We start from the raw sequence: 13,662 nt of genomic DNA, 5'->3' as shown, positions 1-13,662 counted from the left end.
TTCAAGACATGGGATGCGGATCGATCCGAATTTACTTTTCTCCCCGAATTTACCAAATGCGCATCTGACGGCCCAGATCACCTCGATCGTCGATCCCATTTGAGATGCCTGGGCGAGATAGTGTGGAGAGTCCCCCATGAATGCTTTGAGATAAATGCCCTATTGGACAATGTAGCTAAAACTTGCTTAGATGATCTTCCGTGTCAAGTGTATGTAAGCAGGCTGGTGCGTAGACTAATGCTCAATAAAAATCATTGTGTACGTTAGCAGGCTGGTGCCCAGACCAATGCTCAATAAATATCATTTTAGCAACCCAAGCGTGTATTTTGTATGGATGTTGAGTAAATGCCGATTTTTACGGTAGAATTGTCTAAATTTTGTTGTATTTCTGTAGGCCCAGTTTTTTGTACTAGGCCCAGTGCGACAAAACTGGAAGAGTGCCCTTAATTTTGTCCGCAAAACGGGAATGGCTTCAAATTTTGTCCGCAGAACGGGATGAGGTGCCCTTGATTTGTTGGGTTAGGGAAAATGCTTTTGTCAAGCTGTCTAGTACGCTTTTCTTTCCATTACTTTATGTCAGGTGGGGGTACTGCAGTACAATCACGCGGAGAAATGCCACGTTGTGATGCTACAGCAATAGATCACGTACATTGATTGTAGTTGCAAGCGGCGTGCAAGGGCTGCCCCCAGCCCGGGCCCTTAAAATGCCTGCTGCGGCCTTCCCTTTTCATTGTAAGACAGCGTCGACGTCCAGCTCCTCTTCCTACTTTGAAGTAGCGCAAGCTTGCAAGCAGCAGCATGGCGGTATTATCGTATAAATCTAGCTAGGCCGGGTTGTGTGTCTGTGTGTGTGTGTGTGTGTGTGTAAGAGAGAGAGAGAGAGAGAGAGAGAGAGAGAGAGAGAGAGAGAGAGAGAGTATGATCATCAACTTATAATGACCGATGATATTATACTGGTGCAGGCGACGTCGAAGCCCGCCGTTGTGGGTCCGTGGGGAGCCCCGGGTGGCAAAGCGTTCGACGATGGATGGAGCACCGGCGGGATAACGCGTGTGACCCTCTATTATATGCCTGACTATCTGCGAGGTCTGGAGGTGGTGTATGCGAATGGAACAACGACTATGCACGGGGGACGTGTCGGCACCTCGATGACCATTCAAGTAACTAGTACTGCATTTATTTGTCAGTGTTGTTGTTGCTGTTGGTTGGTTGACTGAATCATATCATATTTCAGCCTGGAGCGAATGAGGCGATAGCTAGTGCTACTGTCTCAATCGGCAAGAATGCCCACTTCAACAACAACTACGGCGTCGTAGCTCTGGGCTTCAACACCGCCACCAGCAGCACTATTGCCCCGCCTGGCAACCCCACCGCCAATGACGTACTTTCATTCGCCCCACGCATCTTGGGCTTCTTTGGGCGTGCGAGCTCTGGTGCCATAGACCAGTTGGGCTTCTACCTCTCTAACGAAACCCAGGCCTAGCTTATAGGCTTCCCTCAAGCACACAACAATAATATATAATAATGAGACCTTGGTCGAGTTGTGGGTACAACTCTTGATTAAAGAACGGCTTCTGTTCATGTCACGAGAGTGTAGCCCTGTAGATGCCTTTCTTTCTTGTTTGTTGCAAATTTTCATGTCCTAGCCCTGTAGATGACTCTATAAGTTCATGCATCCGTTACCTTTATCTTTTAAGTATGCGTTTCAGCTTAATATCGTTCCCTTTTCAATTTCAAAAATGTCGATTGAGGGCAAGGGAATAAGGACAAATTTCTCCCCAAAATAGAGAAAATTATTGTAAATCTTAAAAAAGTAACCTAATTTTGTAAAATTTGCTCTGGGAAAATATAAGGAAACGAATTTTGTATGTTTGGAAAAATGATTTTTTCAGAACATTGCTCAGAGGTGACTTTGATTCGGCATTCGAAGTTTCATTAGCCTTATCCTCATACCTGTTCGGGCATTGACTTTGCATGTAAGCGATGATCCAGGTCTTGAGGAAGCCTCTCTTTGTAACAACAGCCTAAAGTTCGTTCTAGTGCCATGTCTTGGAAACTAGTGCATGCCTTTCGTGAGGGATTCACTCTTTGTAAAAAGGGACTTGCCACTTGCAGGCAAAAAGTCTTAGAAAAACCTCTATCTACAATTAGTTTATTTTAATATACCTTGATTGGATAATCTTTATTCCTAAGGAAGTACTCATCAGATTATTCTCGATGAGAATCTCATTTGTATGAAAAGGGTTTATGTTTTGTAATATAGAAAATTGAATTTGAAGTGGCATCAGATGAGAGTAACAAAAATTATGCGAGCAATGTTAACCTCTAATGGTTTCATCAAAATCTCTCTCTCTATATATGTGAATGGCATTTTTTATTTAAGGATATCCTAACAGAGAAGACATGTTTCTCTCATTTTATCTCTATCTCTTCTCCTTCTCCTTCTCCCCTCTCCCTTCCCCTTGAGTAGGACTTATCCCCCTCCCCCCCCCCCCAATCCATCTCCTTAAAATTCTAGAAGGGGAATTATCGGGGGTCCATCCGTAGCTTATAAGCTTATCTCCTGCTCATGGAGGGAGGCAAAGCAGTCTCCTTTGGTGCATGGCACCAGACAAAGGTGTTTAGGCCTATCCATCTCCCAATATCGTTCACTTGTGTTGCATTCTAGGCCTAGAGATCAACCCTTCCCCTCTTTTTGTCAACTTCCTCTAAGGCGCTCTTGAGAAGGTCGAGGGGTTTGTATCAGAGAATGCTTGGATTATAGAACTCACGGCCTTAATAACATTGAGTGTAGGTGCACAAAACATCTTTAAAATGGCATGGCCGCTTCCTAGGCACACCGCGTATGCCTTCTTTGATCTAGTGAAACCCGTAGTCCCAAAGAAAGACAGTGATATTGCCCAAGTTGTTTCCTGGCGAGCTCTGTTTTTACAACCACCATCTGTACCCCAAGCTTTGTCCCTATGAACCTGGGTTTTAAGGGACCCCAACTCCAAAGGATATGCCCACAAACCAGTTTCTCCCTTTAGAATAGAGTTGGAAAGATAAAAGTGAGATCAAGTACACCTTCGTTTGCCTCCATAGGCTCGATTCTTCTTTGATTGAGATATCTATACAATATGTATGGCAGAAGATGTTTCGGGCTATGTGTTGCAATTTCCTTGATCTATATTCTTTCCCTTAAGTTTGGGCATCCTAAAGTGGTTTTATTATTGCCTACCTGCAATCACACATTGGTATAAAGTGGGTCTTGCTGACTCCCATAATGAAGGTGATTTTCTCAATGCTATTATTTCTATGCCTACTCCACTGGAGTTTGAATATTGAGCCATTAACTAATGCACATTGAAGTTTGCACCATTAAAGCCATGGTTTGTTGGACTTTGTACCCTATCTCCCTCCATTCCTTGTAAGACTCAACCTTTCCACATGTAGGTGCAAAAGTCTCTCTCTCTCTCTCTCTCTCTCTCTCTCACACACACACACACACACACACACACACACACACACACACACACACACAAAAAGCCTATGATAGTGACAACATGGCAAGGTGGCAAACAATGATAGTACTTTCTAGATGGCAAGGTGACAAACAATGATACTACTTTCTAGATAGGTACTCTTTAGTGACACCTAAAATAGGAGATGGCTCATATTGTACCCATGGACTATGGCATGGCAAGGTTGCACTACATAGATAGTAAGTAGAGGGGAGCACCTAATTAGGACCAAGGGACTCAAAGGTAGCATGACTGTATTTATTTCATAGTCAACACAAGAGTGCATTTATACAATCTCTCTTGTCATTCATTAATACAACCATGTCGTCCTTTATGAGAGCTATCGTCATTCTACGTCCGGAAGGATAGTTTGTAATAAATTTTGAGTGGAAAGGAAGAGAGAGTCAATTTTCAAATTGACCTTGAAGACTAAGATCTCCCATCAAGCCTCTCTTTCCCCCCCAATATAAATGAACAGAAGTTGGTGCAAACAGTAGCAAGTAAACTTGTGGAAATCAAATCATGTGCCTCTTTCTACGAAAGCGTACCGAAAAGCGCATTTCATCCACACAAACCACTAATCGTGATTGGTAGAGATGATCGATCTTACAAAGAAAATTCTTGAAGAGAAGGATGAAGAAAGTGAGGTAAACAAATCTTAACCTGGTAGATTGTCTATTATTCATTACTACAAGTGTTAAAGTAAGTTAAAATGCTTTGCAGATGGCATATCATGTTAATAAGTTTGTAATTTGACTGGAGGCTTGCGCAATGTGTCCATGGGTAGGGATAGCTGGATTTGGCACTACCTAAGACACCTGGGGCCATCGATTCTTGGAGTTGCTCACAGAGAGCTCTCCAAGAATGGTTCGGCAGAGCTGCTAAAGTGCAAACCATTAAGTGCCATACTCTTTGAAGATTGTCTCATCCTAAATGCTCACAAATGTATTTTGGTGGATCGAGAGGTACCATTGTATGCCTTTATACATAAGCACCCACACTCGGTCCTCTCCCACTACGCCTTTAGCCTAGGTCAAGGGTTGATAAACCGAGAGGAAATTGTAAAATCCCCTGGCATCAAGTCAGCCATTCGCCCCATACCCACAGATGTAATTTGTAGAAAAACTAATCGACCATGATGTAATATCCTACTGAGTACTTGAGTACTTGTTTTTTTTCTGATTCATATTGTCCAATAAATTTCATTTCTACAACACATACACACAACCTCAAACATACAGCCGCCGGGCGACCGAGGGGCACGTCTCAGTGATTCTTTTGCGAAATGGGGCGACCGGGGGGGGAGGGTACGGGGTCAACTAGACCACAAATAACAGGGCGGTGCTCGTCGGGGTCAGACAATGTAAAAAAAGCTCCTCTGATTTACGGTGTGTAGGCAATAGATCTGTCACTACAAAATCTACTCCCTGCACGCCGTGGCGTAGAAGGGAGATTTGTTGTCCCGTATGACCCCGCCGAGCGTCGCCGTGGTCATTTGTGCTCCGATTGACCCCATAGAGATCTAGCGCTTAGAGAGAAAACTCTGTGTGGGTGAGGGTGGACGGGGAGGGTGAGTTTAATTAAATATTTTAATGCATCTAAATTCTCATTGGACCACCCTAAAGGCCATCCAATTGGATTCAGGCACACTATAAGGGAAATAGGGCTAGGGGCTTGACATGTTTCCTTTAAGCATCTTGAGTCTTGGGATTGCCTTGAGTGTATGTGTGTGTGTGTGTGTGTGTGTGTGTGTGTTCTCTCTCACTCCCTACTCTTTGGGCTCGTCACCTCCTATGTAGGAGTCATGTTTGACTTGAACACCATAAGCGCTTTGGTCATCAAGCACGTCCTTAGTCATGACTCACGACAAGCAACTCAAGCACCTTAGTGATTAAGTACAACAAGCATTTCAAGCACCTTAGTCTGCTCAAGCACCACAAGGAACTCCAGAATGGACCTAGCTTGCCTAAGCTCTAAAGTATCAAACGATAGTAGATCTAAGGACTCTTAAGACTAACCTTTTCAGGTCTTTATTGACGCTAACCCTAAGTTCTTCTAAACTCCATTATATGTTCATTGCTCTTTGGTAGACCATCTCCTTTTTGGACCCTCAATGAGATGTAGCCTTCTCTCCCTTTGGTCACGTGTTGAGATAGGTCTAAAAGGGCATATCTATATTCTAACTCTTGTTCCCATTCATTTTTCCACTAAAATGATCAATTCAATAATAGAAAATAATTTGGGATAGATAGATATTAGATTTTATGACATTACCTCTGTCATCAAACCGTAGTCCTCCTCGCCTATGAGGTAGAGAAGGTAAAGCCTTAGTCATTCGTCAATGTCTCTTCGCGGCTAGATGCTGGCCGGCTGCCAAGCCTCACCATATTGATGGTGGGGAGGCCATGGACTTACATTTAAAGAAATACTTGATACAAGGAAGCATAGGAAAATATCGCAAAACGTTTTGTGGAATTTTTGTTCCGTGGAGATCTACTCGATATCTCTCGGGATCACATTTCGGACACTTCTCTATGTCTATGTATTCCCCTCTGAAAAGAATGCAGTCGTTAGGACAAGCGTGGATCAAATTGTAGTCTATTCCCAAGTGGGCATAGACGAAGGAACCAAAGGAACCAAAGAGAGGAGCGGCCAGCTGGGAGCCTGGCAGGGGACGAAGGCTACAAGGTAGATGCTACAATCACTACAAGAGGTTGTGTGCTGTTGTGACGCTGTTAGCGACGGAAATACACTGGGTTTTTATAACCCCCGACGTCGCTAAAACCGTAGCTAATAGCGTCGCTATATAGAGACGCTCATAGCGACGCTCATAGCGACGCTCTCACAGAAGTCTATAGCGACGCTCCAGAGCCATAAATAGTGACGGTTATAGCGAGGCCCGAGAGAATTTTTTTTTGATGACAGGGCATTGAATGCCCTGCCACCCATCAACCATATTGTACTTGATTCACTTTTTAAAAAAAGTGCAAGGGTAGATAATAGACCCAAAATAGTCACCCACAAGACGCATTGTTTGCAAAATTGACAAGCGTAAAATTGACAATTGTACACATCATAGGCAAAATGAATTGATTGGCAAATGTAATAATGACAATTGTACAACATCATAGGCATAAAGAATTGATTGGCAAAATGAACTGCGGTGACAAATGTAATAATATACATGGTTCAAAAAGACGTATGAAATCCGTCTCATGATACATAAGCTATGAGAAACCCTAAACTAATGCTATCTAGCTACGGCTAAACTAACGTCGTCTAATCAGACGTCTCATCGCGTCCAAGCGGCGTATCTGTCGGATTCTGCAAAAAAAGACAATAAGACAGCTTTCAGTAAGTATAAACATATAACGACATTTATAAAACAATACAAAAAATAGAAAAGAGTAAACCCTAATACTAACCATGCCGCCGCGAGAACTGAGAATGTCCAATAGGGCGTTTAAGCCCTTCCTGCCTGCGTACTCGCGCTCGTACGGTGTGGGATCACGTCCTGTCATCGACCACTGTCAAAACATACAAATATTTCATTATGTTAGAATTAAAAAACTCATAAACCCTAAACTATCGAACGTAAAGAGCAATGCGAAAACACTTACAAAATCGGCTTCAAATGATGCCCATCCACCGCTCCCCAAGTGGTGCGAGCTCCCTGCCTTTACTCGCGCTCTGGCTGCATTCTTTTGTTGCTTCCACTTGTCGGGATTCTCGCGCACTTCTTTCTTCGCATTCTTCCAATCTTCTTTGGCCAGCCAATCTGGCCTGTTCCACCCATGCTTGATTGCTTTTTGCACTTCGGAACGCTTGTGTTTGCAGTATTGGCGTATTCGAATCTTCATCAGGTCTTCATTGAAGCGCTGATCCCGTGTTGGAACGGGAAACTCATCATGAAGTATGTTGATGACTCTGGCTTTTAAATCACTTGGTACTTCACTCCATTTGTTTAGTATGTAGTGTTTAAACAGCTGAGAGCAAAGACCACGCATGCGCGAGATCAACTTCTTTCCATCATCATCCATGATGATGCCGCCGCTGAAGTCGATGGAGTAAGGCAAGCCCTCTGGCCGGTGACGCGTGAACCTGGGTGTCCCGGCAGGGGTCTCTAGCGGTGTGTCGATGGGGGTACGGACGTCAGGTGTCTCCACCAGCGTCTGGGCCCCGAAGCGACGAGTGTCGAGTGGGGTGGGTCCTGGCGGAGTAGGTAGAGGTGTGTAGCTACCAATAGTAGATTACCAAAGTATTTCTAAGGTCAACTCTGGCTCCCAAAGTATCTTTCTTGCCGGTCAGATGGTCCCATAGTAGATTACCCACATTCTTGAATATGTGCATTGGATCGAGCAAGTGATTGATCATGAGTCGGGGCCAGTATGGTAACTCGTACCATAGAGATAGTCTCTTCATCCCTGGAGGCAATCCGTCATCCCACATCTCCTTCTGCTCTAACCATGCTTGTGCAGACATCCTTGGTGGCTCTCTTCCCAAAAACCATCGCGTAACACATGATTCTCTGGAAGATACGCTTGATGAACTTCGTAGATTTGCTTCTTCAGTGAGGGCGCCCTACGTGCATTCAGTCTAGGTCCACATGTGACACATGCTCTGTATCCGCTTGTTTGAAGCCCTGCATGTATACACATGATAATAGATCAACTATGGGAAAAAACAAGATTTACAGTGTCTGAGTGAGGAGTGTCAATAGATCACCTGAGCATCTGTTAGCCCGGGATAGTCATGCATGGTCCACATTAGAATGCCTCTGATCAAAGCATTCCGTCGTCCTGTGTGTTGGCTCATATCCACCACCTCTATGCCAATCCACAATTGTTGTAGCTCTTCCAATAGTGGACGAAGATACACATCCATATTCTTCACTTTATATCGCCCTGGCACAATCAAGCTTAGCCATAGGTGCCCCTTCTTCGTAGTCAACCACGGGGGAATGTTGTAGTTGACGATGACAACGGGCCATACACTGTAAGATGTTGATCTTTGACCAAATGGATTTACGCCATCCATAGCCAAGCCTAAGCGCAAATTTCGAGCTTCCCTGGCAAAATCCGACCATGTTCCATCTATATGTTTCCAGGCTGCGCAATCTGCAGGAATTCGTAGCACACCATCCGAAGATTTATTCTCCTCATGCCATGATGTAGGGCGGCCATGGACTTACATTCGAAGAAATGCTTGATGCGAGGAAGCAGAGGAAAATGTCGCAAAACCTTTTGTGGAATTTTTGTCCCGTGGAGATCTACTCGATATCTTTCGGAATCACATTTCGGACACTTCTCCATGTCTATGTATTCCCCTCTGAAAAGAATGCAGTCATTAGGACAAGCGTGGATAGAATTGTAATCCATCCCCAAGTTTCGCAAAATCTTTCTTGCTTCACGGGAATCTGGCATCACATTGTCAGCTGGTAGTATGTGCTCTTTAAGCAATCTACACAACATAAAAATACGATACAGTCGTGTAAAAATCTATCAGATCATTATACATTTAGAGTTTTATTAAAGTAAACTAATTGTAATAGATCACCTGAAAAGCGCTGTGACGCTAGTGTCACTCCATCCAAACTTTGCCCGCTTGTTGAGAAGAACCAGGAGTGCTTTCAATCTAGACATACGTGCTCCATTATACAATGGCGTATCGGCTTCACTTTTCATATCATCATAGATAAGCCTTTCTGAATCCATGATCGTCTCGATCATTTCATCAATCTGGGGCTCAAACATTGCCTCGTTGGGAATGTGCTCTGCATGATCATCCCCCGAGCTGTCAGAGGCTACATCTTGTGGCCTCACATATGCTACTTTACCAAAGCGCCTGCGAACACGTCTATTGGGTAGCAAGATTGCTGCTTGTTGGCCAGCGTCAGAGTCCGACGAGTTATAATTGGCAACAACTCGATCTATAATAGATGGATCGAACTCGCCAAATTCGCGAACGTGCTGCAAAGAAACACGTCTTGTCCGTCGCACAGCATGCTTGCATTGATTACAAGGACATAAGACCCTCGTTGAGAGATAGGTGTTTCGGTTGGACGGTCCCACATCCTCGTCACTACTCATAATGAGGATAAAAATCTTATAACCTGGACAACAAATTTAATATTCTATTGGCATTCTTTGTCTTATCTCTCTCTCTCTCTCTCTCTCTCTCTCTCTCTCTCTCTCTCTCTCTCTCTCTCTCTACCTCACATTCTCTAGTCATTTCCAATCCCCGTACACCTCGGTCTAGAGGTGCACGGAGATCAGAACCACCGGGTTATAATCTCGTCTTTATTGGTCAATACCTATATTTGTGGGTACAAGAAATCTACAGACCCACGTCTACATGATACTGCATGTAGTGGACAAAACCCCTTTGCCTCTTCTCTAGCTGTAGCACTTCACAGCATCTTAACATCTTTTCACAGTAGATCTTTTCACTGTTCGTCTAGCTCTAAACCCTAAACCGTAAGTAATTCTTGCGTGGACTCGATCTAACGTAAATAAGCGTAAATCTAAATAAACGTAAATCTAACTAAAACTAAACCTAAATCTAATTTAACGTAAGTCTACATCTAACCTAATCTTTAACGTCTTTTGGGATAGTTTCCTACGACGTTAAAACTCTCTTCTTCTTGTGTGTGTGTGTGTGTGTGTGTGTGTGTGTGTGTGTGTGTGTGTGTGTGGGTAAACCTAAATAAACCTAAGTCTAATCTAATATAACATAAATCTAAATCTAACGTAAATTATGTTATATTAAAAACAAAGAACTAAACTAGCAGGAATTATAAGAACCTTAAAACTGATTTAACACATAATTTTTCACATAACTCGGCAAGAGTTGGCATTCTCATCACTAAAGATGTGAGAGTTAACTTCCGGCGGTGACGCTGCCTCATCTCCATCCACATCTGATGACAGCAATTGGCCCTTTGGACCGTTCTTGCTCTTGTTACTAACTTTGAAGTTGCTGTTGAATGACTAGAGGTTGTCTAGATGGTCATTGTCGGGGATGTAGTGACTCTTGCCGCCCTGAAGATCCACCTTCTTCCCTATCTTCTGAAGACATTTCACCAGTACTTTTGGATCGACGGAGCCCACCATGAGTGAAGGCAGCAATACCCTATATTCCATTGAGGGCTTTCTTCCCGCTTCATGCAGGCATCGCAGTCTATGGAGACCTAAATCTAATCTAATATAACGTAAATCTAAATCTAGCGTAAATAAACGTAAATCTAACTAAAAATAAACCTAAATCTAATCTAATTTAACTTAAATAAACCTAAATCTAATTTAACGTAAATCTACATCTAACCTAATCTTTAATGTCTTTTATGATAGTTTCCTACGACGTTATAACTCTCTTCTTCTTGTGTGTGTGCGCGTGTGTGGATGTGTGTGCCAATAAAAAGAGATAAATGGTATAACCTTTCTATCACCCATGCCAAGTATGATAGATTGGTTATGCCATTTCCCTGTTGAATAATAGGTCTTGAGTTCAACTCCTCGTCGGCTAGATCTTTAGGTCTTTTAATTTTAATTAGTTTCCTACGACGTTAAATTAGTTTCTCTCTCTTTCTCTCTCAATGTGTGTGCGTTTTTTTGTTTATGCATGTTTTCTCTCTCTTTTCCTCTCTCAATGTGTGCGTTTTTTGTTTATGCATGTTCTCTCTCTCTTTTCCTCTCTCAATGTGTGCGTTTTTTGTTTATGCATGCTCTCTCTCTCTTTTCCTCTCTCAATGTGTGTGTGCATTCTTTGTTTATGTATGTGTGTGTGCGTTTTTGTTTATGTTTGTACTCTTTCTCTCTCTCTCTCTCTCTCTCTCTCTCTCTCTCAAAAATACTGTGTGTGTGTGTGTGTGTGTGTGTGAGAGGAGAGAGAGAGAGAGAGAGAGAGAGGGAGAGAGAAAGAGGGGAAGGGAACATGAGAGTGAGGAGAGGGAAGGAGCATACTTGGCTCTCCTTCCTCTCCTCGTGTGTGTGTGTGTGTGTGTGTGTGTGTGTGGAGAAGAAAGAGAGAGAGAGAGAGAGAGAGAGAGAGAGAGAGAGAGGGAGAGCGTTACCTACTCCTTGCTTGAGGGCGCCAAAAACCTCAGATCTGAGATCTGAGTTTTTGGGCGCTCTCTGTTATTTTTTTTAACCCAGCCGGCGTCGCTATGAGCGTCGCAAATTTACTTGTAAATTTGCAACGCTCATAGCGACGCCGGAAATTTTTTTTTTAGCGTCGCTGTGTGAGCGTCGCTAATATGAATAACCTCTTGTAGTGAATTGTGATGAAGAGGGTCACTACGCCCCTGATTGTCCTGAACCACCAAGAGAGAGAGGAGGGATATACCCCTTATATGGATGTGGTCGAGGAAGAATAGAATAGAATCATCAAGAACGGGCACTAGAAGCACCGCCGCCGCAACAACAACTCCAACCGTTGCCTGCAAATGGAGAAGATAGGGCTATTAACATCATTACCGAGCCCCTTGTGTGTATGAGGTTGGCTACCATCCATGAAAAAGGCAAGGTGTCTTGAATAGTGAAGATGTGAAGATAAAAGTCTTCGGGATTGAGTGCTTGGTTGATTGCTACGTGATGGAAAAGGGTGAGAATGCTACCAATCATTTTAGGAAGGCCAACAAAGCTTAAGCTACTCTATCGAAACGAGTGCAAGCATATGAAACGAGAGGTCAACAATGCTTAAGTTACTCTATCGAAGCATTATAGTAGGCCAATATATATATATATAGCTATATATATAATATATATATATATGTATATATATATAAATATAATATATATATATATCTATATATATAGGTTATAACACTAGAATTTATATAGGGTTGTTTAACAGGACATAAAAGTGTCCTTTCAGGGTTTTAGGAAAAAGTTCCAAAACCATAGTAGATCCACTCCTTTTGAAAAATCCTTTCATGAGCTTATAGTTCAGTAACTACTACATATGGGAAAAATGAGAAACTTGTAATTTTTCTCATCCCTTGGTCACTACAAGTCTCCAAAGTTGATGGACCAGTGCATTTTGCCCAAAACAGCAATTTCTTACGATTGATTGCATATAAATAAGAGTGGGGATTTTTGTAGGACATAAGATAAAATGCCCCGTTAACTTCAATGGGTTAGTGACCAAAACATAGGGTTGCTTAACCTCACTAATTTGTTTTTGGGCAAAAAAATAGGTACAAAAAAGTTGCATTTTTGCCATTCTTCGGACCTATCATTAAAGTTTCTATAGTCACGCTCATATAGATAATATAAATGTTTTCTTAGTTCCCTTTGGGCCTTTGGATTCAAAAGGAGCCATGGAGCATGTCAAAAGATAATGGATCTCTTACGGTTGGAACCTTGGGGGCATGATAAAGTGTTAAATACAACAAACATGAAAAAAGGGTTTTAGCATTATGACCTCTAGAAACCCATAGAAACTACTCAATATCTAGCCAAGTTTGTACTCTATCATTAGATTGGTTACTACCTACAAAATACACACAATTGGCCTAAGAAACTAGCAATATTGAGAAAGTTATACTTGCTACTCTAAAATTATCGATTCTTCAGCAATCAAAAATCAACCATCATCATATACTAGCTATATAGCATATTAGGTCCCCCAAAACTCAAGGAAGATTATTTATGTTATACATTACACTTACATAATCAAAATTGAATTTGGATATCAAGAAAGCCCCAAAAAATCATAAAAGTGGTAATTTTGGCCAAAAAATAGGATTATGCAATTCTTGTAAATTGGTCATAACTTTCAATTTTAACACTTAGCTCTCTCTACAAGCATCAAAAAATGTTGAGAACTATGAAGGCCTAACCTCTAGCGATCTAAACCTCACAAACATGAAGTTTAGAGTGGTATAGTTTGCTAAAAATTGAAAAAAGAAAAAAAACAGGACCTGTTTTTTCACACAGTTTAGGTTCAAAAATGTTGTGCAAGAGTAAGGTTAATGGTGAGATCGATACTCCAAAAAAAATGCTAACTTTTTTTTCAGCTCATAAGGCAACTTTGTGGATATATAGCACCTAGAAATTTATTTTCATACTCTTCAAATAATTCAAGCAAAATGGTCACTTAACAGGACACAAAAGTGTCCAAGGACATAAAAGTGTCCTGTTACCATTCTAGTGTTAAA

The 13,662-nt window shown here is 42.1% G+C and overlaps 1 protein-coding gene across 1 annotated transcript; it reads left to right on the top strand.

Annotated features, from left to right (window-relative positions):
• Window positions 1-704: 704 nt before the first annotated feature.
• Window positions 705-1,483, top strand: LOC147440947 (uncharacterized). Its single transcript, XM_086483362.1, has 3 exons — window positions 705-812; window positions 963-1,160; window positions 1,235-1,483. The coding sequence occupies exons 1-3, from the start codon at window positions 705-707 to the stop codon at window positions 1,481-1,483; spliced, it is 555 nt and encodes a 184-aa protein (XP_086339488.1).
• The last annotated feature ends 12,179 nt before the right edge of the window (window positions 1,484-13,662 follow it).

Source organism: Adiantum capillus-veneris, chromosome 15 (genome assembly GCF_014529385.1).
Source record: "Adiantum capillus-veneris isolate H3 chromosome 15, ASM1452938v2, whole genome shotgun sequence".
Classification (NCBI taxonomy): Eukaryota; Viridiplantae; Streptophyta; class Polypodiopsida; order Polypodiales; family Pteridaceae; genus Adiantum; species Adiantum capillus-veneris.
This window is presented reverse-complemented; position numbering and strand designations above follow the sequence as displayed.